Source organism: Desmodus rotundus, chromosome 2, assembly GCF_022682495.2.
Source record: "Desmodus rotundus isolate HL8 chromosome 2, HLdesRot8A.1, whole genome shotgun sequence".
Lineage (NCBI taxonomy): Eukaryota > Metazoa > Chordata > Mammalia > Chiroptera > Phyllostomidae > Desmodus > Desmodus rotundus.
In genome coordinates, this window is record NC_071388.1 from 155,695,689 (window position 1) to 155,720,859 (window position 25,171).

The following is a 25,171-nucleotide window of genomic DNA, read 5'->3' on the forward strand; positions in this document are numbered from 1 at the left end:
TGAGCTCAAATTTCCTCTAGGAGAAATAGCAAGTCTTTTGAACTATAGTCATCATTAGGCATTAGGATAATTAAGTAGAGGGAGGAAGTAAAATTAATGAAAAGATGACCAGGTCTCAAAGGGAAGCTGGTAAAAGAGTGTCCCTTGCCTACTTAGTCACCCAGCAGATTTAAAAATCAAGACCAAGAGAGTCAGCTTAGAGCTGCTAACCATTTTAATATCTTGCTTTATTGAAAACTGTAAACCTGAAAGAAAGTTTTCCTGTATGCCTACTATGTTTTCTGAATGACGGGAATACCAGGGGTTAAGATAGTGTTACTGCTACTCTGCACTAAGGACTCCACCGAGTGCTTTCTGCAGGTGCTTTCTCAACCCTAACGGCAACGTCAGAAGCACTGCGAGCACCCCCTTCTGAAGCAGGACGAAACTGAGGCCGAGAGAGTGATGCAACCTGCCCCAATTTATACAGGTCGAAAGCAACTCGGACAGAATTGGGACCTGCAAAATCTGTGTCCATTTTCTTTTTTTCAACTACTGCATGAGAACAGTATTCTGAAGCCTCTTCCTCAAATGGACCCCACTCTGACACTGTGGAGGCAGTGGGGAATGAAGTGGCAAAAAAAAACCCCTTAAAAATCAATTAATAACCACCACTCACCTCTGAATTTTCTTCTTTTACTCTTCGTGACTGTAAAATAATTAGGTGTCCATTAATATATACACACGCAAGAATACCACAAAATAAAATTTACGCAGGCAGGCTAGTCATCATCAGTGCCATTTACCTTTTCTTGGGAAAAAGCCGCTTTCCCTTCTTCACTTTTCTCGTCCATCTCATCGTCGCTCCACTCCCAGTCGCCGTCTTCGGTTTTATGAAGGTGACCGCTTGACCCAGGAACTCTTCTCACCTGAACAGGGGGGAAAAAACCCAATTCTTCACCAGCTGAATATGAACAGCGCTCACTAGTGCTGCTACTTGGGTTACACAGCACACGTCCAGCCTGAAAATGACTTAGGTGGTTATGGATCCAGGATCACTCGCAGTTGATACCCAGGCACATGACAGCGCCTCCAGACTCCCACACTCATCCTCTTTCCAAAGATGCTATGTTCTGGAAGTGCTTTGCTGTACGCGTGCAGAACAAAATATTTTGCAATATCACACGCACCAGCCATTAAGGATCAAGTTCATCTTTAGCTTTTGCTTCAGTTAACACATTATTAACTACTACACATGAAAGGTCATGCGGTAAGCTTCAAAAGTGCCTGAGGAAAGGCATTCAAGCAACAGGCTGCTGACGGAGAGAAGGCAGGGGGTCAGGCAGCTTAATGAAGCATACTGGACAAGAAGTATCGGCAATCTAAACCTAAGTCAGAGGAGCAAATACCCTTCCTGTTGTTACTCTTTTTCCGAGCCTGACATCATGCTTGTTTTTCCAGGATTCTAATCAGAGCAAAACGAAACAGCATCGGACCGTTCTCAACACGCCTTTAGCACACCCTGAGACTTGTGAGACTGCTAGGACATCGCAAGATAACAAACGGCCATACCAGATAAGCTAAAGAGATTATAATCCATCTTCTGCAATTATTTCAAAAATTTTTTTTTACCTAGGGTAGAGATGTCATCCATGGGGCATGCTTTCCAAACATCTTTTTGGTTGAAAAAGCAAAATTTTTAAAAGGATAGGATGACTGAGAAAGATGAACTTCTGACCAAAGTCATTTGCCTTAAAAAAAATTTGACTGAGACATAATTAAACAAAGCAACGTACCAGATGGACATGATGTGAACGTAACAGTGAGTGACCCACTGGTTCAGAGAAACTTCAAGTGGAAAGGGACCTTGGAGACGACCTAGTCCAACCCCTCCCCTTTACAGATAGAAAAAGCAAAGGCCCAGAAATTGACCCAAGACCTCAGCTACAAAAGCAAAATTCAGGCAAGAAAGAAAGCTTCCAGATTTCCATTCAAATACGAGAGTCTTCTTATGCCACTGAATGATAACTGCGAAAAAGAAGTCTAAAAATGGCCTGTGAAGATTTTGAAAGACTGTGATTGTGAAGAAAGGCTACTTTTCATAAAAGAAACTGAGTTATGACGCAGGAGCTCCATTAATCCCGAGGGAAACACCACAGAACTTCCACGTCAAGTAAGCATTTACACACAGGTGTCCGACCAATGGGAGGTCGTAACAGTGACGGCTGAGGGTCCGGGCCTGAGTTTAAGGCACCGCCACGTGGAACCTGTGTCGACGGTAAGCCTAACCACTCGTCTTGAAGATGTGAGCCCCAACGTGGAAAGTTAAAAGACAAGTAAAAAAGTTCTTACTCATAACTGCAAACAGTTACGCTCAATTTAAGGAGGAAAAGGCATAAAAAGCTTTTTCTCCACTCCAAAAAAAATTGTTTTAACTAATTCTCCTTCGAAACACTTAGCACTTAGTAAAACCCTTTCTGTGCTTGGCATAAGTTATTTTTTCCACTTGCATTTTGAGTCACTGAAAAGACCTAACGATTGTGATTTTAATGGTGCTTACAGAGCCTGGCAAAGTACGGTAGAAAAAATGCTGAAATGCACTTCAGTGTGTTCGGAACAGATTGTTCATTTTAAAGCCAGAAAGAAATGGATAGGAGAAGAGAAAATTTTCTGTTGACGTACAATAAAATTATTTTCTTAACAACACTAATCATGATAGCAGCAGAGAGGAAAATCTGTGAATGACTACATCTAAAAGAAAGAATTTAAGGCCACGTTTATTACAAAACAAATTAAACCGGGAGGAAACATGTAAAATTGTTTTAGAAACGGAGTAAAGCTACTTTTCCTGGAGTTGTTAACGGAACCGCGGCTGGTGAATTAGCGTTCACGTACTCATGTACAAGATCACACTACCGAAATCTGCCTCTTTCTGAAAATACGCAAAGATACTGCAGCCTCACACCGCAGCAAAGTTAGTTTACGTTCCTCTCCTCTCACTGGGAGTATAAGACCTGTCAGTTCCATTTCCACAAGCAGGGTCCGACTGCAGACAATATAATGGCCATCTTCTATTTCTCTGTTGCTTTAGAACCCTGGCCGTCTCCCTCCTGATTTTATTCTGTTGGAGAAAGATAAAGCAAAGTGTCTAGGACAACAGGCTCAAACACTGAAAAACAAAGGGATAATGGACTTTTAAGTAATAAATATTGGCTGACAAATATATGTAGAAATTAAGACAAAGAACATTAAAAAAATCTATGTAGCAAGAAATACTGGTATAACAACAGCAAGAAGAAGAATGCGTATTTGTTAAGAATGTCCTCTCAGTTGACTGGAAGGGAAAAACTTGCTGCACAATTTGACACCCAGTCTTCACTGTGAATTTAGGTGACATTGACCTCTACTGAGGAGGCCAGAAAGCAATTTCACAAAGTTACATCCTTGCAGAGAGTTTGTACAGAGGAAGGAAACAAAGCCCACCTTACAGAGCCCCGGCAACTCAGTTTCACATAGTTTAACAAACAGGCTTCTTATTTAGGAACTGAAGAACATTCTACAGAATAAAAACTTCAAAACAAGATGTGTAAACGCTGCTTTTCTTTCCAATCCCTACCCTGAAGAGAACAGAGGTTTTCATTCTCAGCACTCTGCATTTTTGCTCTTTATTCTAGTAAATGATTTACTCACTTAATAAAGCCAAGAAAGAGGTGGTAGAATGAATTTTTTTTCTCTGCTGCAGGTTTAAAAATATAATCCAGTGATTCTCAGAGAAATGAGCTCAACGCCAGTGGCAGCTAGAGACGCTCATAAACCCACAAACTCCTCAGGCCACAGATGGCAACAGTGAGGCTGGAGAAGTTTTACATGCAGTGACATTTATTCCCAAGGCTGGACGTACGCTACAACTGAGCAGGTCCATTTATATCTTAAAACAGCACTATTTTCTTCTCTTTCTTGAAACAGCCTCTTTATGAAAAACTACTAAAAAAATGAACCAAAGTCCTGACTCTCCCAAGAAAAGAAGTCAGGCCCAGACAGATAGAGGAACGCGGGGTTGGCTGGCTGGTGGCCGCAGGGTCAGATGTCACAGGCAGAACTAGGGGGCAGCAGCCAGAGCGAGGGACTGGCAGCAACTAGGCGAACAGTCACCGGAGGGGTCTGACTAGTGTTCCCAATGGTGCCCCTCTGAAGAGGAGCTTTCTGTAAATATCAGGACCCAGGATCTCTACCCCTTGGCTCTGGTTGCCACCCGGCCCTGACCCTGGACCACAGGACAGGAAGAAGGATAAGAAGGAGAATATGAGACAGCCATCGGATGAACTAAGTATACAGGGTGTTACGTGTTAGACACTGAAGTGTTTCTCTAATACACTCTAAACAAGGGACAAACGTGATTCCTCTGTTGTCTCTTTAAAGAAGATACTGCTGACTCCAGGAGGCAGAAAACAAAGACACACTGACGAAAATTTATAGCATCTGTCCAATCATGCGTGTCCCCACCCCCCACTCCAAAGCATCCACCGGCAGCTTCCACTGCCACAGTAACTTCTCCCTGGAGGTGGGATTTTCGAATGTCCTTGGAATGATGTCCCCATCACTGGGAACCCTGCACCCCACTTCTCCACTGGTTGGACAGACCTCATGCCTGACTGCAGCCCGACCCGAGTGACCCAGGACACCCACCCATCTCAGGTCTGCCCACCCAGGACGGACTGGCCATGGCAGAAAACACCCAGTCACTCCCCTCTGGTCAGGCATCCTACTGGCTGGAAGTGTGAGGCATGGCTCTGATCCACTGCTGTTCATAATGTGCTCGAGGCACTCACTGCCAAGCAAACAAAAAGGTTTCTAAATCATCAAAAATTTAAAAATGAAATTAGACCTGTGAGGTTTCAGCAGTAAAAACATTTCACTACTCCCATGCCTTACACTCTGACATTGTCCTGTGACCACCACCTCTCTGACCCTCCGTCCCACACTACTGCCTGGCCTCACCGTGCTCTGCAGCTCTCGGTCCTCTCCCGCCTCTCCCCTCAGTCCCTGCTGGCTTCACGCCCATCACATAAGGTCTGGAGCTCACAGCTGACTCTCCTGATGCTGCACTTATTAGTACCCCACGCCCCCGTGCCCTCGCCTGTCCAATCTACACCTGGGAGGAAAGCCGCAGGCTCAGCGGGGAACCCGTCTGTATTCCCGAATGAGCGGAGAACAGCCATGCTGCCTCGTGCTGTTACAGGTGGCCACTGGCCCCTCCTAGCCAGGGCACTAATACTGCGACAACCCTGCCACCCCAAGGGTGGTCCTGGGACCAGCAGCAACAGCGTCGTGGGCCCCACCCACCCCAGTCCCACTAAATCCGAATCTTTCTTTTAGCGAGACCCCCCAGGTGACTCATTCTCATGCAGGTGTGATACACACTGGGTTAGACAATACTTTTGCTCATTGGTACCCTATTCCTCCCCTCCGCCCACAATGCCCGCTGTGGTCAATATGATGATAGTTAAACACACTCTGAGCACTTTAAATGTACTGGCTTCCCTATGAGCTGACAATCATCTCATACCCCATTTTTCAGAGGGAAAACAGGTGTGGCTCATTTGAACTCAAGTTCATACAGCTGGGAGAGACAGTGCCAGGCAGTGAGACCAGGGGTCTGACCGCAGCCCTCCACTGCCAGCCTCTGCCTCTGTTACTCACCGGAGAGCCCCGACTCCCCCAGCCCCGATCACTCCGAATGCCTTTGCATGCCACCCAGAGAGCACCAGCTTTAGCCCACCCTCCTATTCCTAACAAGCTTCTTCACACTCTCCCTGCTCTTAGCCTCTTTCCCTCCTTCATGTAAGGAAACTGGATTCCTCCTCCTCATTTATCTACTCATTTATTTCTCCAGGACACTGACAGGCTGGCCCTGGATCCTCTACATCTATTTTCCAAAATGTTCACCTTCTCTCTCTCATTCATTCCCCAGGCTCTTCTGTTGCCACAATGCTCCCGTGTAGACACAGCTGAATCTCATTCTTTCACTTCACGCTCTCTCTAAACCTGTGTTCATAACTTTCTCCTTGTGCTTCTCATCCTTCCCCATCTCTTGCTGTTCTCCGTTCTGTCTGTACCACACACCTGGCTGCTCTCAGGACACTGCGTGCCCGTAGCTCACTACACACTATCTTCCTGGGCGAGCACACATTCTCCAGGCTCGCTGTAAGCTGCCGACTTTAGAAACTTCATTTTAGCGCTCTCCAAATGCTCTTTTGGATATGAACAACTGACCCAATTCCAGAGGGCCATCTCCAGCCCATTAGTTAAGGCTCCACCCCCAGCCTCATTCTGACACTGCTCCACTGTGCTCTATGTTAATCAACACCTTCATGCTGGAGGCGCCTCACACTGGCTCAGGGGAACCCACTGGTGAAATTTCAGAAAGTTTGCCAGACAGGTGACTTCACTCTAGGCACTTACAGTTGGCCAGAGCAGAAGCACTAACACAACGAAAACGAGAACACGCTGTACTCCCCACCCCCGCCCAAGCGCCAGTGTTCACCAGCACCCCACCGACGATAAAACTCTCAAAATCTGACAAACACATCTAACGTGGATTTAGCAGTTATTCCGGGGAATAAGTACTTTACAATGGCAAATATCTCAATTTTATTGTACAAGCCTCTCAAACTTCACCTTTAAAAGTGACACACTAATTGATTTTTATGTACCCAACACACACCAACATGAGCGCTGGGGAGGGGGGACAATATTAACATCACTCAGGTGGATACATATGGCTTGGATAACACGTCTTATAGAAGCATCATAAAGAAGCGCGGTGCTATATGTTCTCGATGAAAATGAAAAGGGTGTCTTCTGAAAAACTGCTCGGATGACCCGGAAACCGGGTCTGCTGATGCCCCACTGCAAGTCAAGGGCCCAAGTCACACCGCCTCACACAGCGTAAGACAGAAAAACTGCCAGTGTATTTCTGAAAACAATGCTCTGTATGGACGTAATTTAATGTCATCATACATAATTATACTAATGAGTTATTATAAGTAGATATGTTATCTGTGTTCCTGAGTGTTCATACATTTGCACTGGCCAGAAAACTTTTTTTCTAATCTTTAGATTTGGAAAAGTATCACATTATTTTCAAATTCCCTTTATAATTAGAAAGGCAAGATAAATTTTGCAAATGGGATTAAGAATTTTACACCTGATAGTTTTTCCACAAAATGGAAATATAGGTCCTTGTCAATTAAAGCATAAAATTAGGTTCTCAAACTTCCTGTAAATATTAATGTAATAAGCTAATAATAAGCATAAATGTCACTGAGGAATTATTCATTTTGCCGATAACAACTTGGAATCTTGATTATTTGGTAGGATATTTGGGAAAAGTGAAATGGAGAAGACGGAGAAGTCTGGTCTGTTTGACACTCCTGTTTGTACCCTGTAACCCAGAGGAACAGAAGCACACAAATGCACTGCTTCTACCGAGCGTGCCCCTAGACACACACATGGCTGTAGACACTGTCTGCATGTAGTATTCAGAGAATGCTGCCTGAGCAAGGCACAGAATCCTATAAATTATTTTAAGCAGGAAGCACTTAAAATAAAATTCCATGTTGGGTTAAAAAAAACCCTCCAAAACTCTCCCACCTGTCATCTTGGCAACGGGCACAGTCATATAAAGTCCTTAACACGACGCCTGGCACCTAATAAACACTCAAGGCACGACAGGTGCTCTTCTCTCGATACATTCCATCTTTCTCACAGCCCAAACCCATCAAACGTCATACTCATTCAGCAAATTTCACTTCCTCAGCTTCCATCGTGCTAGTCACGTCCCCTTCAGGGTTGACGTCATGTCTCTCCTGCCCACGCAAACTGCCGATCAACCTTCTGACCTCTACTCTCTCGTCTCCTTTCTCCTTTATAGTGCTGCTAGTCCCACCTCAGCACTTTCTCAGAACAACCGCGACTTCACTGCTGCCTACAGAATGAGTCCAGACACCCTAGTATTCAAGTCCCTCTACACCCAACCTCCAAATTACCTTTTCAAGATGTTTTTCCCACCACATTCTCTTAAATACCCCACAATCCAGCTGAGTGTAAATTACATACTTTCAAGACTCTACCTTTTTAAACATGAATTACATACATACCTTGGCCTGATCTGCCCTTCCACATTCTCTACTTATCTTTTTTCTTCTAATCAAGAAGGCTTTTTAATTGAACAACAATAAAATAATTTTTTTTTAAAAAAGAGAAGGCTTTTTGCCATTCTCTCAATTGGTATTTTGCCTGCACCTTTTTACATCATTCTACTCTGTATCACAGTTAGTGAATGACATACCAGTCTGTAAATTCCTTCAGGGTAGAAAGCTAGCCTTAGTCTTTTAAAAGAATCAGTCATTTTTTCATTGAGTCATATTCATTAAATCAACGAAGTTTTATTTAATACCTACGTGACAAGTTCTACAGAAAAGGCGAATTAAAAAAATGCAAGCCTACACCTTGGAATAGCTCAGATCCAGAGAGGCGAACAGACGTTTAGCTAATGATGTCAGTGGAGTGTGAAGGCTACAAGAAAGATGAGAGGGCTGTGAGACCGCAGAACACCTGTGCACCCACGCAGGACAGCGTGGACGCTGGTCGCTGACGGACCGGAGGAGCTCACCAGGCAGACAAAGCGGATAAATTATTCCATCCTGAGAAAAGGCAAGAACATACCGAACTCTGCTGACTCTCGGAAATGGTGAGGTGGCAAGGTACAGGGGCCTGGGGGTTGGGTTAAGGAAACAGCTAAGAATAAGGCTGGAAAAGCTGTGAGAAGAGCCTGTACTATAAGACCGGCAGACTGCAAACTCTAAGCACTGGAGAACGAGGCAGGAAATGGGAAGCGGGCCGGTGAGCACTGGGTGATGGGGGACGACCTGCCCCCCCCCACTCCCCACTCCCCGGGGGCGTGCCCAGCCTCAGTTGACTGCTGCCGCAGGAAGGCAGGCTCAGTGCTGCTAGATCTCCTGACGCTTCCAGTGAGGTGGATAATGTGGACTTCTGTGGGAATGCTCTTGATTTTTAAAAAATGTCAACAAGCATGTCCAGTTAAAAAAAATTTCTCCTGCACAGCCTAAAAACTGATGCATCCCATGGAATAAACTTGTCTGCGAGTTTGTACCCTCTGCGGAACACAGAGTCAGTGGGCTTAGAATTCAGACAATGGAAAAACACGGAAAGGGAAAGATCATATTTGGATTCCTGAGCCAAACACATACTGGGGCTTGAGGGTGACAAAGGCCAGAAAGAACACAGTACTGTCTATTTTTCTTGCTACTACTGGCATGTCACTAATCTCCCTAAACTGAGTGGCTTACAGCAGCGACAGCCACAGAGGCCCCGGGGCAGCCAGATGGGCTTCCTCCGTGGCTCAGGGCCCCGGCCCCAGTGCGCCAGCTCCACTCTGACAGCACGAGTGTGAGGGCCCCTCGTCAGGACAAGCCCTCCCGAAGTCCTGACACACCAGCACAGCGAGACAATGGAAGGACTGTTGTTCTACGACGTTGTCAGTGAGGGCTTGAAGGAAAGTGAGGAAAATGTTACTGGAAGCTAGAAGACAGGAGGAGCCGCTGTGCAGTGACAGTTTGGCAACAGTGATGCGGGCGGGAAAGTGAGAAATGAAAACGTGAACGACGAACTCAGTGATGTAACTAAAAAGGTTTCCAGGCAGAATACTTAAAGTGACAACCTGGGTTCTGCCTGCTGCCTAAGATAAAATGTGAGCACAGAGAGAAGAGCTAAAGAACACACTGTTAGGTATAAAACTGTTTCTCATTTCCAGCCTCCCCAGATGTCACCCAGTTCTCAAATCAAGAAATGGCTTCAGAGCAAGGATCAAACCCCGGCCTGACTGTCTGACACTTTGCTAAGACTTCAGAACGATCAAAAGCACTGTCTCCTAGACACTTTCAAATGGACCTGAGGCCTTCTAAGGATCTTAAGAGCATACCTTGCAGAAACTCAACATTGAACAATAAAGCTTCTAAGAATCTTAAGGGCGTTGTCCCTCAGCAGTCTCACAAGGGACCCAAGGTAAGCACAGAATCTTGGGGTCATGGCTCTTGTCTAATGGCGTGAACCCAACAAGATTTACAGGAAACCCACAATTTTTAAAAGATATTTATACTATAAAATGATTGGCAGGTTAGACTAAAAAGAAACAGAGAATACAAAGTTAAACAAGCCCTCAGATCCCCAAATTTTTATGGGCAGGAAGTGATATGAAAAGGCTCGTTAACCACAAATGCTGGCTCTTTGTCATGAAAAAGCATGACTTAAAGAGCAGAACCAAGAGCTGAGAGAGAGAGAGCCCCCGAGAACAGCGAAACAGAGACGGACAACAAGGACCTGGCTGGAAGGCAGCACTGCTGTGGACCCGTGTCTCCCACGTAGGGCAGGCCTTTAAGGCAGCGGTCTCCAACCGTTCTGGCACCAGGAACCAGTCTTGTGGAGGACAGAGGGGCGCACAGAGGGACAAAGGTTCTCCCCGCTTCGGTGACCTTCGCCCACTGTGGGCTGGGGGTGGGGTGATGGGAGGAGGAACTCAGGTGAGAATGGGGGTTGGGGTGCCCTGCTTTAAGGTACCTGTCCTCCTGCTGTGCTTTGGGTGGGTATTGGGCAGATACTTAAGAGCACTTAAGATGCTATTCTCAAGGAACTAGTTCTGAGGAGTCTCGATGGTACCCAGGCCCGACTTAAGTGCCCAAAGCCCCTAATGGAATGAGACTTCTGGAGGGGCCTGGACGGGCAAGAGTGTATTTTGCCCATGAGAGAGATGTGAATTATTGAGGCCAGATGGTAGACCATGGCAGAGTGTTTTTCCCAAAGATGCCCAGAACAGTATCTCCCATCCCACATGTTCTTCCAAAAGCGTGCCACTTCACTGTGAAAAGATGGAGAGTCTAGTGCCCTCTCCATAAATCTTGGTGGGTTTGTGACTCACTTCTTCCAACAGAACTAAACAACGTGGCTACCAGGGCCCGGTCAGAAAAGGTGATGCAACTTCCACCTTGCACACTGAAAGCTCACAACTGGTGCCTTCCGCCGCCACGTCAGCAGTCTGGCTGCGTGAAGGCCTCCGTGCTGTCCGGGGCCCAGACGAGGCCGGCCCCATGCAGAGAAGGCCTGACTGACTGCAGCTGCCTGAGACCAGGACCCTGGCCCACAGGAACTTAATAAACTGGCCATTGTCTTAAGCTGGTAAATGTAGGTTTATTTGTTACATAGCAACAGATCATCAAAGTAAAGATAGTCATAAAGTGACTTACTGAATTTCATTCTCGTTTCTGTATACTTAGTAATTCTTTGAAAACTAGTAGGTCAGAGTTGATACCGCTTACCATAAAAGCAACAGACTCCACCACACTCGTTTCTCGGTCAGTGTTTCCTGTGGGCATGCTGGGCCTCCAAACACTCAGATTTTAATTTATTCTTACCAATTTTTTCCACCTAACCATGTTATTACTCATTAAAATACCAAGAAGAAAAAAAATTCCATTTCTAATAATCACAGATAAGTGGCTACGGCTAAATCTTAGACCTTTTTGCCCGTGATTCATATTAACATTTTTTGACCTCTTAGAATTAATTCAATGCTTATCTAGTTCTACTAAAATCTGGCATTTCCTTTTTCTAGAATGTAAAAGGGCAGAAGAAAGGAATGAGAATATGAAAATGTTCTGTAGGCAATTAGAACAAATTTAGAGAAACAAAGACTTTAATAATTCCGTAATAACAATGCAAAACACTGGGTGAATTCAGCGAAGGACACACTTGTAGCAACTTCCTTATAATATTTTAACATCTTCTTGTGTGAAAAGAATCAAATTTGATAAATGTTGCTCTTCAGATGATGATAATGGGATTTTGTAACTTTGAAAACCCAACATGAAAGGGCAATGTCTTGAAAAAGAATGTTCTGGAAGCTAGAAGGGAACTATTCCGAAGCAGCAGCACAAAACAGAGAGAAGCAATTAAACTCCGTATTCCACTTTAGTCCTATCAAACCTCCAATATGGCATTTCCCCAAGTTAGGGTGACAATGAACAATGACAACAGCTAGGAGCCAAGAAAGCAGCATCCAATTTTGCTGCTATTGTCTCTGAGAACTAAAGCTCCTGCTGGAATGGGTGCCAAGCTGATCTGTAACTTTAGCTAATAAAGAAAACAATGGGACGCTCTGTCCTCGTTAGACAAATAACACAAACGAGAAAACACACTTCATGTAAAACCAGAAGGGGAAAAAAGAGAAAATAAATGTTTGGCACTGAAGCGGAGTCAAAGCTGCTCTGGATACAGCAGTAAGTTGCAAAGTTAACTTAACTGCAGAAGGAGGAGGGTTGAGAAAGAGAAAGAAGAGCGCACAGGCAGCTGGACCGACTCCAGGCAGGCGGCAGAACCGACCACTGGAACCAGAATTCTAACAGGCAACAGGGAAACACACTGCCACGGTCAGCTTTAGCTGCCAACCTGGCTGTGCCACAGGCCACAGTTATTCAACCAGACAGGGGCCTGGGGGTGTTGGCCAGGCATTTAGTGTTTATGATTAAAGTCCGTTGCTGACTTTAAACATGAGCAATTATCCTTGATCACTTTGGTGTACCTGATTCAATAGTTGGAAGGCCTGAACAGCTGAGCTGAAGCTTCTCTGGAGAAGAAAGTCCACCTGTGGACAAGAGCTTCCGCCGTGCCCCTGAGTTGCGGCCGGCCCTTCCTAGAGGCCTGCATTAGGGATTTCAGCCCTGCCTAGCCTGCCCCCAGACTCACATAAGCCGATCCCTCTCCTGCTGGGCTGTCTCTCTGCTTGTGGCCTGACTGACACACACGCTAAATCCAGCGACCCCGCCACTGGGACCGGCAAACAAAAGGCAGTTGGCAAGCAGAAGAGCAATACCAGTAACAGCATCCACTGGTTTTTGGTAATGGAATATGCTGATGTCCCCAAATGAAACACAAAGAGAGTTGAACAGGAAGGACAATAAAACAAGCAAACAAAAATAACTGAGGTGATATAAACTACCATAACTCAATACAAACTGTAGTCTTACCTTGTAGAAACACCCAACACAAAGATTAGAGGTTACTGGTTGAACGTCATTCTGTGGATTCTGAGTAATATGATCAACACCAGCGCTGTGGAACTCGTTTCGGCAAGAGCTAAATCTGCGCAGGGAACGACCCATGAAAGTTACCCAAACGAGCTGAGTTCCGTACAAGGGGAACTGCACCTGGGCTCTGCCACACTCTCCCACAGACTGCAATACAGGGACTATCTGAGTATTATGATTTCTCCAATCTCTCCCACAGACTGCAATACAGGGACTATCTGAGTATTATGATTTCTCCAATCTCTCCCACAGACTGCAATACAGGGACTATCTGAGTATTATGATTTCTCCAAGAGACCTGGGTTTTAAAACACAGGCATACAATTTATTTTATGTTTTTAAACATTTTAGGGTGACGTTTAGATGTCAGTACCAAGGAGCTCCTCACGAAAACTAACTGCCCTAACGACACGTTTTAGCTGTTTCTCAGCACGTCAGCAGAAGGTTCTCTGGAAAACCCCACGAACAGGATTTCCAGCATGTTCTCCATTAGCAAGGACCGAGTCTCCTCACCTCGAGACACGTAACTTCTTCACTATAAAAAAGGAACTAGAGAAAGCAGCCGGCAGCAGAGCCTCACGGGTTATCAGGGTATGAGGCTTAAAATGGAGGCACATTTATCCTTTCTGGTTATAAAATCCATACAATATCCACATTATGGAATAGTATGCAGCCAATAACAGGCATCAAACAGATCATCAAAAGGGAAAAAGCTAGTAGAGAACAAGGCATTCGTCACTGGTTAACATAAGAAGAAGGGAGGTACACATACGTTATTTCTAGATGCAACTGTATGTGCACAGGGCACGTCTAGAAGAACTTACAGGACTTGGTGATGGCGTCTGGGTTGAGCGGGGGACTTCTTCCTCACTACACTGTGTACCTTAGGGAACCCCAATAAGTAGCACCCCTCTCCCCCTCCCTAGTTCTGAACTAATTTAGAAATAAGACCAATGAGCATAGAGGGGTCAACATGTCACCCTCACTCCTTATAAAGGTGATATTTGAGAACGTGGCCTTACATGCTGAGCCAGCAACCTTTCTTGATGAAGTAACTGACCCCTGCATTTAGACAAGACTTACCGCACCTACCCAGCCCCAGCAAGGATGACCGGCACATTCCTCCCTCACCCGGCAGGGCCACAGTGACTGACAGCACCTCTCTCTCTGAGCAGGCTGGAGAAAGGGAGCAAGGGGCTGGGCCACTCATGTCTGACTTCTCTCTCCAGACTCACCAATCAGATAAGTCACTGGGTGGAGGGAGGCCAAGAACACTTTGCTAAAGGAACACTGGCAGTATATCTTTTTGTATCATTTGAATTTTTATCATAATTATGTATAATGCTGTCAAAACCCCAATATTTAATAAGTAGAGACATACTTCTTTTAAAAAACTCAGACAACACAGTAGTATATAAAACAGAAAGTAAAGTAACCACTTCCTACTTCTAAAAAATGTTTAAAGATTGTGACTTGCCCCGAGGGGAAGGACTGATGGAAAGATGAGTTGCCAAACAAATTTTCAAGAAATGCAAATGCAAAAAACTTCTGAAACTTTGACATCACAATGGACTCAAAACAAGAATATTAACTAATGTTCATCAGCTTTTATTACAATAAATATAACAATTTTTAATATTCCTGACATTTTTAATATTTGATGTTTATGCAATGAATTCTGGAATAAACTCACCATAATAAACTATCGGTCCATCCCATGAAACTATCATCAAATTTTTGAACACACAGGGAGTGCAATGCTAAGAGTTCATGATTAGTAATGCTGTGCCTTTAAGTTTCTCTTAGCTAGGTAGATGAGTTTGTGTTCTTCCAAATTATGTCTACAAAATAATGGATTCTGCTGTTTTTGTTAATTTGGTATTTGCTACAAATTAAGAAATTTTGAATCTGGGAAAGCAGATGCCCTGGGGGGTAAGATGTAGTTAAATCTATTCTGAATCCTTATATTTAGAGTATCTTGTATTTAGTAAGCACCAAATATGAATGTTTTAAATAAATGCAAACATTTTCCTGCTGCCCACACCCCCAACAAAAAGCTTTGCCAAAAGAAAACCCTGCACCAGGAGGGAACTGCTCCCCACCCTCTTCCCACCATTTCCCCTTGAAGAGGGATGTCAGGGGCTGGAGATGTAGCGCCATAGAGTTAGTTACTGAAGGGACAGGAGGGGAAAGGCAAGTTACGACCCCATTATGTCCTGAAACTCTTTTAGACCTTCATGTCCACATTCCCCAGATCCAGGCCATAACTGAAGTTTGCTGCCATGAACAAAACCCTGGTCTGTGAACCAGCACCCCCTGCTGACTGACTAGTGCACGGGCACTTAAGAAATGTCAGTTGATCAAATGAATGAATGAGTAATTCTAGGCGAAAACACACAAGCACAGGATTGTTCTGGGCCGAGCCATGTCAACCTGCAACTCAAAGGCATTTTATCACGTCCCCAGAAAACATGACCTTTTGCCAGCATGGACCATGACATTGTCGTGACGGAGCTGAGATAGGTATCGGGAGGCTAAAGGGCTTGATTTATTCCACCTCCATAGGCGACACAGCAGCTGGTGTCAAGAAAACTCTGGGTCTTCCTCTAAGCACCTGAAAATCCTGAAAGGAAAGGCCTGACTCTAAATACCAAATAACAGCAAGGATGATGATAAAAATGGATGGGGCATTTGCCTCCGAGATGAGATATTATCACCGTACTGTGCTGGGAATAATTCAAAGAAGCAACCAGGGCCATGTGGGGTCACTGAAATCACAGTCCCTTTGCAGCCAGCTACTTCACTACCCTGCTGTCCGCAAAGAGCAGAGGAGACTTCAGATGGGAGTGCAGTCAGAAAGCAGCCCCCACACAGCGCTGGCTCACACTCTGGCTTCAGAGAGTGAAGGGTCTGATTCCAGCATGAGTCGGAATTAAGAAGAGCCCATGACTCCCCCACAAGGTCTACATGTGGAAACATGCCTCATATTTAAATTTCTACTGGTTCCCACTCCATGTGTCTTTACAGATCACTCCACCCACCTTATCATCCCATGTCTCCCTCATTCAAAAGTCTCAAAAATATGAGGAGACAAGGAATCCCTGCACGGTCGTTTCCACCGGAGATCAAAGCCTCTGAGGAGGATAAAACAGAACTGCCCAGACCACTGCCCGAGTCTGGGTGCTACAGCGTTCGGACCTCAGAGACACATCCTGGCTGCCACAGGGGCTGGCCACACTGCTTGATTCCTGGGTCAGAAAGGCAGCAGGATTATCACCTTACTCACTTGTGGTAAAGCGTTTTAAAATGGAAATATTCATAGATTCCTACAAGGTGAGCACAGTACAATGAAGCTTATTCGCCCACCAATGTTCTGCCACTGAGATTCCATCTTAACACCCGAACTCTCCTTGCTCCAGTGTTTTAAAGTAATCTTAGACATTGTACCATTTTGCCTGTAAATGCTTCAACACACCTCTCATAGACAAGGGCATTTTAAAACATGATCACGGTATCATTTTCACACACACCAAAATCACCACTAATTCCTCAGTGGAATGTGACATTGGCCTAAGTTCAATCTTGTCCCCTGTCTCAAAAATGTCTTTTTTAGTGTATTTATTCAAAACAGGATCTGAAGCAGCCCTACATGTGGTTCCCACTCTTACATTTATACACAGTTCATATGAGGGTCTGTCTTAGGAAGCTGGCCATCGCACCCCCTTAAGCAAGCTCTGATTTAGATGTTGCTTTTTCAACTGAAAGGACGGTATTAAGAACTTCATTGTTTTCCTATTGCTACCAAGAACCGCCACCCCCACGCAGATAACACGCGCGTCCTTCTCACCACTGGGAAAATTAGTTCTCTGTAATAAGTGAAAGTCGTGATAAAAGCTCCAGTGTACAAGTGCTCTAGACAGGAGTTTTATTTCTGGGGCAATGTCTCAACTGTGCTGCAATTCAATATGGAAAAGGGCCACAAATTCTGTTTTTGTTAGTTCATTTAGTACCAAAGAGAGACTGCCAGAGCAGCAAAATAAAAGATTCTGAAAAACTACATATTCTAATTCATGTATTTTCCAAAGAAAGACAGTATCTGTCCAACCGCGGACTTTAAAGAGAAACAAAGAAATAACATAGCTGTATATTTTCATGGGTTGAATTTTTTTCTTCCTTCTCCTTCTTTTTAAATAGGAGCTTCAGTGTCCTTCGTAGGGAGTCGGGAAGAGACAGCATCAACACAAGCGTTTCACAGGTAACCCAAGTCTCCCTGTGGGGTATGATCCTCCTCTTCTCAGGATCCAATCCTCTCATTATGCCTGCTAATCAGGAGTGAAACTACGTACATTTGAGTACCATCATCTTTCTTTTTCTGCCTAATCCCAGTAAGAGTCCAACAGCAAAGTTGTAGGTAGCTAAGAATGGAAAGGCAGAAGGCACCCAGAAAATACAGACAATGAATGGATCATTAGTTCTTGAGTCGGAGGCTGTGTGTGTGGTGGGCGTTGGGGGACCAAACACTCCCAGGGTACTTTTGCACTCACTCGTCTCAGCTGTCACTCCTGTGCAGAGGGCATCCACTCTTCCTCTCCAGGCCACACCCTGCTGTGACCTATAGACATGGACACTCATCTACCCTACATCTCCATTTGACATGAGGCATCCACTGAGCATGGCAAGCCCAACACATCAAAACATTCAGCATCTTCCCCTGTAAATTGATTCCTCCTTCCTCCCAAACAGTCTCCGTAGAAAGCAGGAAGTCAACCTCAGTTTTTCCCAAAATCTCCCATCCCCATGAAAACCTTTCAAAACCTAAGTCGCATCAACTTGGCTTCTTAAATCTCTTCTACCTATCCTCTGCCTGCTCTACCTAAAGTCCTATCCATTCTCACCTGGACTAAACACCAGCCTATGAACCTGGCCGTGGCTTCCAATCTTGCCCCTCTAAACCACCCTCCATGCTGCTGCCAGGGTAACCTTTCTAAAGGCAAACTAAGCCATCGCACATTTCTGCTTAAATCCTTATCACCGTTCCCCCAGAGCTTCCAGGAAACACACAGACACACCCCTCAACTCATCAAGAGACATGACAGTGTTTGCTCTGGCCCCTACGCACCTTCACAGCCTCACCTCTGAACATCTTCTCTCTGCTTCAATCACACAGACAACTGTTCTTCCAATACATTTCCAAGTATTTGCCCATGCTGGTCCCCCCACTTGAGATACGCTTCCTTGCCTCTGGCGAAGGAAGACTGCCACATGTCCTGCACAGGGTAACAAAGGCACCGTGTCCTCGATGCAGACCTTGTCCACCTCACCCTCTGCCCTCATCTACAGGCCCCAGCTCTCCGTGCACCGCGTCATCATAATCGTTATCCTGACCAAGTCCTCCCCTGGTCTGTGGGGCCTCCACCCCTGAGTCACCCCGGCCCAAATCCGTCCTGTCAACTTGCATTCTTCTCCGAGGTTACATACAGGATAAGACTGACAAGTCTTATCTCTGTAGCCCTACCACAGTCCTGGAACTTGACCATGAAGAGTAAGTGTGCGCCGAATGTGTAACTGTCTTTGTGAACCACCGCCCTCTAGCATCCTCCATGACGCACACCCTACCTCACTCGTCTTTCTCCTCTGCCACATCGAGCTTCTGAATATACACAAGTCTCCCCTGATCAAACACCTTCTCACATCCCAAGCCATGAAGGTCTCTGCCTGCCCTTCACTGTAAAACTTTACAAAATTACCTAACTGAACCTCCTCACCATCTTTTTACTCATTAAATCTTACTGTCCAGCTCCACCCTTTATTGTTAAAACTGAGCTAAATCCAATGTCCTTTTATCAGACCTCATCCTCATGACCCTCTCTGCAAACTTCAGAAGACCTGCTGACCACCTCCACCTTCTCAGTTCCTGTGACAGCACTTTCTTTTTGTCCTCTAGCAGCCCTCCCCTCCTCCACCTGTCCCTGAACTGTTCCCCCAGGACATCTCTACCTCACAGTAATGTCCTCCTTGGCAATCGCATCTAATCACATGCTTTCCATAATCATCTCCATGGAGAACAGTGCCAAATATAGCTCTCTTCGTAGATAGTCTCTCCTGAGCGACACATGTCTGTCAACCTACAGGACACCTCCAATGGAAGTCCCAGTGAAACGTCAAACTCAAATAGATGCCAACACACTTACATCCATCTTCCGTCCTAAAGGTCCCTGCTACCTTCCTTCTATCCACACAGCCTCGGAGTCTTTCTGTTGCCTCCCTCCTGTGCTCTGTCTTCCACATCCCATCACTCACCAGGTTTTTCGAAATCCAGAGCTTCGGCAGCACTCACTCTTGTTCCTTCCTCCCTGCACCTCTGCCCCTTTTCTAGTCCAGACTTTCATTATTTCATACTTAGGTGTCTTTAACAACTTCTGCCCGCCCGTATCTCCACCTTCAGACTGTCCCTCCTCCTTCCCCCTCCCAACCCGACATCTATAGTCGTGTCCCTGACTACAGGGCGCCCCTGACCGGTCCCCACTGCTCACAGCGCCACCTCTCAAGCCCATGGCTTACGATGTAAGCCTCTACACATTCTGGGCCAACCCAGCTTTAAAATCTCACTTGCTATTGCTTTTCTTCATACAGGCTTTACTCCAGCCTAGGAGTTCTCAAATATGCCTGACTGTACCACTTACCTAGGTCATTTGTTAAAAATTCAGATTTCCAGGCCCATGACCCATGGAGGCAAAACTTCCAAAGGATCTTTGGCACAAGCTTAAGGCCCAAAAGGAAGGAGCTTTGGGGAGTAGGTGTGGGGGCGGGGGGAGGGCGGGCAGGAGAGAACGGGAGAACTAAAGAAACAGGCTAAATTTAGCTGATTGAATTATCCAAGTTAATTTGTCTCCTGCAGTACTGAGAGCAGAATCGGAAATCAAATTGTGGTGGTAGGGGAGAAAAAGAAGAGGGAAAACGTGCTCAAATCCCACCATCGTCCGAGAGCTTTACCCAGGCTTCTGGCCACTTGGGTGGCTCTCCTTTAATCACGGAACTTCCTCAAAAATCGCCTATACCCATTTTATGTACATAAATGCCTATGAACAGGAAGAATATGCTTTTCTTGTCCTTGTTAGAATATGATTCCCTAAATCATGATGACAGTGAAATAAAATCTATTTAGAATCTGGGAGTAAAGATCTTAAATCAATAGGTGTTATCTCCCCAAGAAAAATAACTGAAGGAGAAGCCTTACTACTCTCAGTATAGGTCCTACTGCATTTCATTTTAAGCATTAATTACAATATCTATTTAATTGTTAAACTTACGGTTATAGTGTTCAGGTTTATGTAGTTTTATATTTTTCCCACCACACACAAACTATGCTTTTTAATCTAACTGTATCACAATACATTTTAAATTACATTGGTTAAGATTTTTAGAATATAAAATTCACATTTATTATAGAAAATTTAGGAAATAAGAGAACAAGGACAAAATTACAATCCTTCTACAGTACAACATAGCTGTTGCCAACAAAAAGGCTTTTGCATGAAACAGATTTGACACTAAGTTCCAACTTGACCACTCACTGGACATCACCACTTAGCCTAAGCCTTGGTTTCCTCACCTGTAAAACTGAGTGGTAATGCCTACCTCAACAGGTTATTCATGAGAACAAATGAGATAATGTGTGTAAAACATTTAGGTCAGTGCCCAAAACATAGCATGTCTAAAAATTCTGGTTTACATTTAATTATGCCCTGGAAAAAAAACAAAAATTGGGTGTATCTTCAGCTTTAAAAACCCTCAGAGAATGAATCACTGAGGACTGCATCTAAACACATGGAGTTTAAAAACCTACTGCAGACTTATCTACTTTCTTAGAAATGTGGCCTAACGTAGCTATTTTTGGATTATTGAGATCAGCATTATGAACACTGATAATGAATGAATGAATGAAGATGGCACCAGGCCACAATTTTTCTCTAAGGTCTTCATACAGGAAGAAGGATGTGGCACTCAGGTTATAATGTTATAATGAGATTTAAATTATTAATGATAGAATGTCTGAGTTAAAGATAAACTTCCTTATGAGAACATTTTTCATATTTACATCCTGAATTTTATATACATATAGTCAGTGAGCATAGAAAGAAAAATCTTGCGACAGATACAATTGTGTAAAAAGTACAGGGGAGAGAGAAAAGCAAGCTGCTACCTTACTACCCTAGGACTCTTCCTTCTCACCACACATTACTACGTGTCCTTGTCCTGCTATACTCGACTTGCTAACACCAGCCCGGGTACCAACCAGTAAACCATTTCCTCCCTCATTCCAAAACTGCTCAGGTAACGCACTGCACTCAGAGATGACTTCTTTGAAAACGCTCAAATTTTACTGCATCATTGCTGACGACTGCTTTTTAACCACTCAAAACCCTTTCCACACCACACTTACCTGAAATGTAAGGACCCCTTCTGAAAATGCACACAGGTGACTGTATTTCCTTAAGTATCCATTTCACCTTTTCACTAAGTCTGGTTTTTTACTTTTTTTTTTAAATTGTTGCTCAAGTACAGTTTTCACTAAGTCTTAAAGCATTTTCAGAAAGGAACCCTTCTCAGGTAGGTCCCACAGAACAGATACTGGTCCAGCTTGTTCCGCCCTGAATCCCAGAGCCTGGAACACTAACTGGCGTGGACCTGGTGTTCGGCCAAGACCAGTGGAATGAACGCACGCACGCAATCATTAAATGCTCGCGTTTATATCAGCACGGTATAGGATGCTGCTTTAGAGCATCTGATTGAATCATTGTCTAGAAAGGTATGAAATTCAGTACTTGTGAAGTATTGCCTGTGTGCTTTTCATTTTACAAACATGTCTCCAGTACCGACAAGAGCTGTACAAATGGGTATTACAGATCGGATTTGAAAATGGAGTCATTTTAGAAGCTAAATGATTTACTGGATGCTTCAGAGCAAGGTAACACTAACCCTTTCTCAGAATTCATAAAAGGTAAATGAAATGATTGTATAAAAAATACTACTAAATGATCATTAGATTTATTCTTCTTTACTAAAACACCCCAAACTAAAACAGTGCCTAGCATTTGTAAGCATCCAATAAATATTTGACTTTTTAATTAAGTGTATATGTTTTAGTAATAAAAATGAATATTTGTTGCAAGGGAAGGAGGACGTGAGAAAGGACAGGTTAAGTGCCCATTTTCTCATTCAAGGTCTACACGTTTGCTTTACACTATGTGTGTTATCTTTTACTTGCCCTTATAGGAAGACTAGAAATCCATTTCCATCACGAGGTGATTTTGATACTTCACCTTACTTTACCACTTCCTGGCCAGCTTATTAGGGTAACTAGAGAGAGACTCTACTGTGTCCCAGAAGCTGAACATGGTAAGTTAACACGCCTTGTTCTCCTCAGTGGGATACTGTCCATGGCATACTCTCAGGTATAGTTCCTGTGCCCGTACGCCCAGTAAGTATCAGGGATGCCCTATTCACCAGGGAGTGGCTGTCCTGCCTCCCCCACACCTCCACCTGAGCCATTTTGTCTCCTGCCTTTATCTCCCGCTTTCATTTTTGCTGGCTGCAGCTCACTTGTTGCCACTCCACCACCAAGCCCGAAAGTTAATTTCCTCATTTCTTTTGTGTTATTATTTTTTATTGTTGTTCAATTATAGTTGTCCCCATTTCCCCCCCATTACTCTCCTCCACCCTACCTACCTCTACCTCCCACTTTTAATTCTCCCCCCCCCCCCCCCCCCGCACTGTCTTCGTCCATGGGTCTTTTATACATGTTTCTTGACTTGACCATTCCCCTCCTTTTCCCTGTCATCCCCCCCTCCTCCCCTCTGGTCACTGTCAGTTTGTTCTTTATTTCCATGTCTCTGTTTATATTTTGCTTGCTTGTTTGTTTTGTTCATTAGGTTCCATTTATAAGTGAGATCATGTGGTATCTGTCCCTCACCGCCTGGCTTATTTCACTTAGCATAATGCTCCCCAGTTTCATCCATGCTGTTGCAAAGGGTAGGAGCTCCTTCTTTCTTTCTGCTGCATAGTGTTCCACTGTATAAACGTACCAGTTTTTTGATCCACTCATCTACTGATGGGCACCTAGAATGCTTCCAGCACTTGGCTATTGTAAATTGTGCTGCTATGAACATTGGGGTGCATAGGTTCTTTTGAATTGGTGTTTCAGGATTCTTAGGGTATAATCCCAGTAGTGGAATTGCCAGGTCAAAAGGCAGTTCAATTTTTAGTTTTTTGAGGATAATTTCCTCAATTCTTTTTGCCTCCTCCTATGATTGCCTTTTACTCAAAAATTTACTGCACAGATTGTGTTTTCCAACAGGATCACTGGATCTCCCATACCACAGGCTCTTTCTACAATGTGCCATTGACACTCCTCGTAGAACCTACATTCCCTCCTCTTCAATCTGGGTAAGCCTGCAACTGCAGAAGCAGCGACGCTACGTGCCTTCCTAGGATGGGTCATGAAAGGCCACGGAGTTTCTGCCTGGTACACTTGGAAAGCTTACTCTAGGAACCCAATCACTATGCGACAAGAAAGAGAAACCACATGGCAAGGCCACATGTAGATGTCTAGCCAACTACCCCAGCTGACATCCCAGACAACCAGACAACAGCCATCTTCAATTTCCTCCAGCCATGTCAGCGGGCTAGCCTCGGGAAGCCACCAGTCACTCACACCCGCAACTACATAGGAGAGCTCAAGCAGGATCCACCTGGCTGAGCCCAGTTATGCTGCAGAACCATGAGAGATAATAATAAAATGACTACTGCTGAGTTAAACCTCTACGTTTTGGGATGATCCATTATACAGCAATAGATAACTAGTAGATAATAATCAACATGGTCTAATACAATATGTGCCTTAACATCTGCAGAGTGAAAATACCAATCCAAACATCAGTGGGCTATTATAATGAAGAGTTCATCTCTTTATTAACTTTGTATTAATTAATGTCTACTACTTGGTTGCTAATTTCATGCTCCAAAGAGTGGTCCTATTACTTTATTCCCCAATTTCTAAAGAGAGAGCTATTCTGGAAACCTGAAAATTTCCAAAATCTGATTTTCAGAAAGTTTCTATTTTACTGTAGTATTTATCAAACCCTCAGCTATACCCTTTAAAGCACTGAACTTTATACAAAGCTAACCATACACCTTATTCAAGTTCTTGATAATTTATGTTTTTCTTAACACCAATCTATAGCAAAATAACGTAATTCAAATGACCTACACCCATCGGTTTCACTGGATTGAGAATACTAGGTTGATATGGACCTTCATAATTTCTTCACGTCACAATGACTTCGCATTACCCAGATGTGGTGGCCCAAGAAAGTTGTTTTTTTAAATACCATAACAAACATACAAAAATTATAAGAGGAAACAAACATCAGTTCACACCAACACTACAAATTCAAAGAAGTTATGCCGGATTTGCTTCCAAGAAAACTCAAGAGACATGGGTCTCCACTGCTTTTGACTGCCCTGCCCATTTCAAGTAGAAGTTTGAAAAGTGAAATGGCCAGAGACAAGGCTGCACAGGGGAAAAGGGAAAACACAAGGGCCTGAGCGATTCCTAGATGGGTAATCAGCCTCTGAAAAGTCAATAGTAGGCAGGGCCATGAATCAATTTTTCAGTTTATCGTGGCTAATTGAAAATTTTGCTGACTATATCAAGGTTTATATTGCATCCAAAATTGAGAAACTTGAAAATCTTTACAGCAGAGAAGTTCAAGACCAAACAAAGGCCTACTGAAGTCTAAGCAATTGAGGACCACATTAGAAGGGAAAGCAGGCCAGGGTGGACATTCACAGCTGTCCTCCCGCCAGGGGTGGGGAGCATGCCAACCCAAGTCGGCAAGAGAACTGGGGTCAAGCTTAGGCCAACAGAGCCACATGATCAGGATGAGGCGTGTCAGCATTCTGGACCTCAGTTTCCTCATTTGTTCACCTATTTAAAGTGTACAAGTCAATGGTTCTTAGCATATTCACAG

The 25,171-nt window shown here is 44.3% G+C and overlaps 1 protein-coding gene across 3 annotated transcripts in view; it reads right to left on the reverse strand.

The window, feature by feature from the left end:
- Positions 1–25,171, reverse strand: part of STK39 (serine/threonine kinase 39) — a 271,016-nt gene that overhangs the window by 116,994 nt on the left and 128,851 nt on the right. For 2 of the 3 annotated variants that reach the window (XM_053918750.2, XM_024579873.4), the window contains exons 11-12: positions 786–908; positions 659–688 (exon numbers count right to left, since the gene is read on the reverse strand). In XM_053918750.2, the coding sequence (XP_053774725.1) occupies positions 659–688; positions 786–908 (153 nt within the window). The remainder of the gene's footprint in view (positions 1–658; positions 689–785; positions 909–25,171) is intronic. The other variant, XM_053918751.2, reaches the window with a different exon arrangement.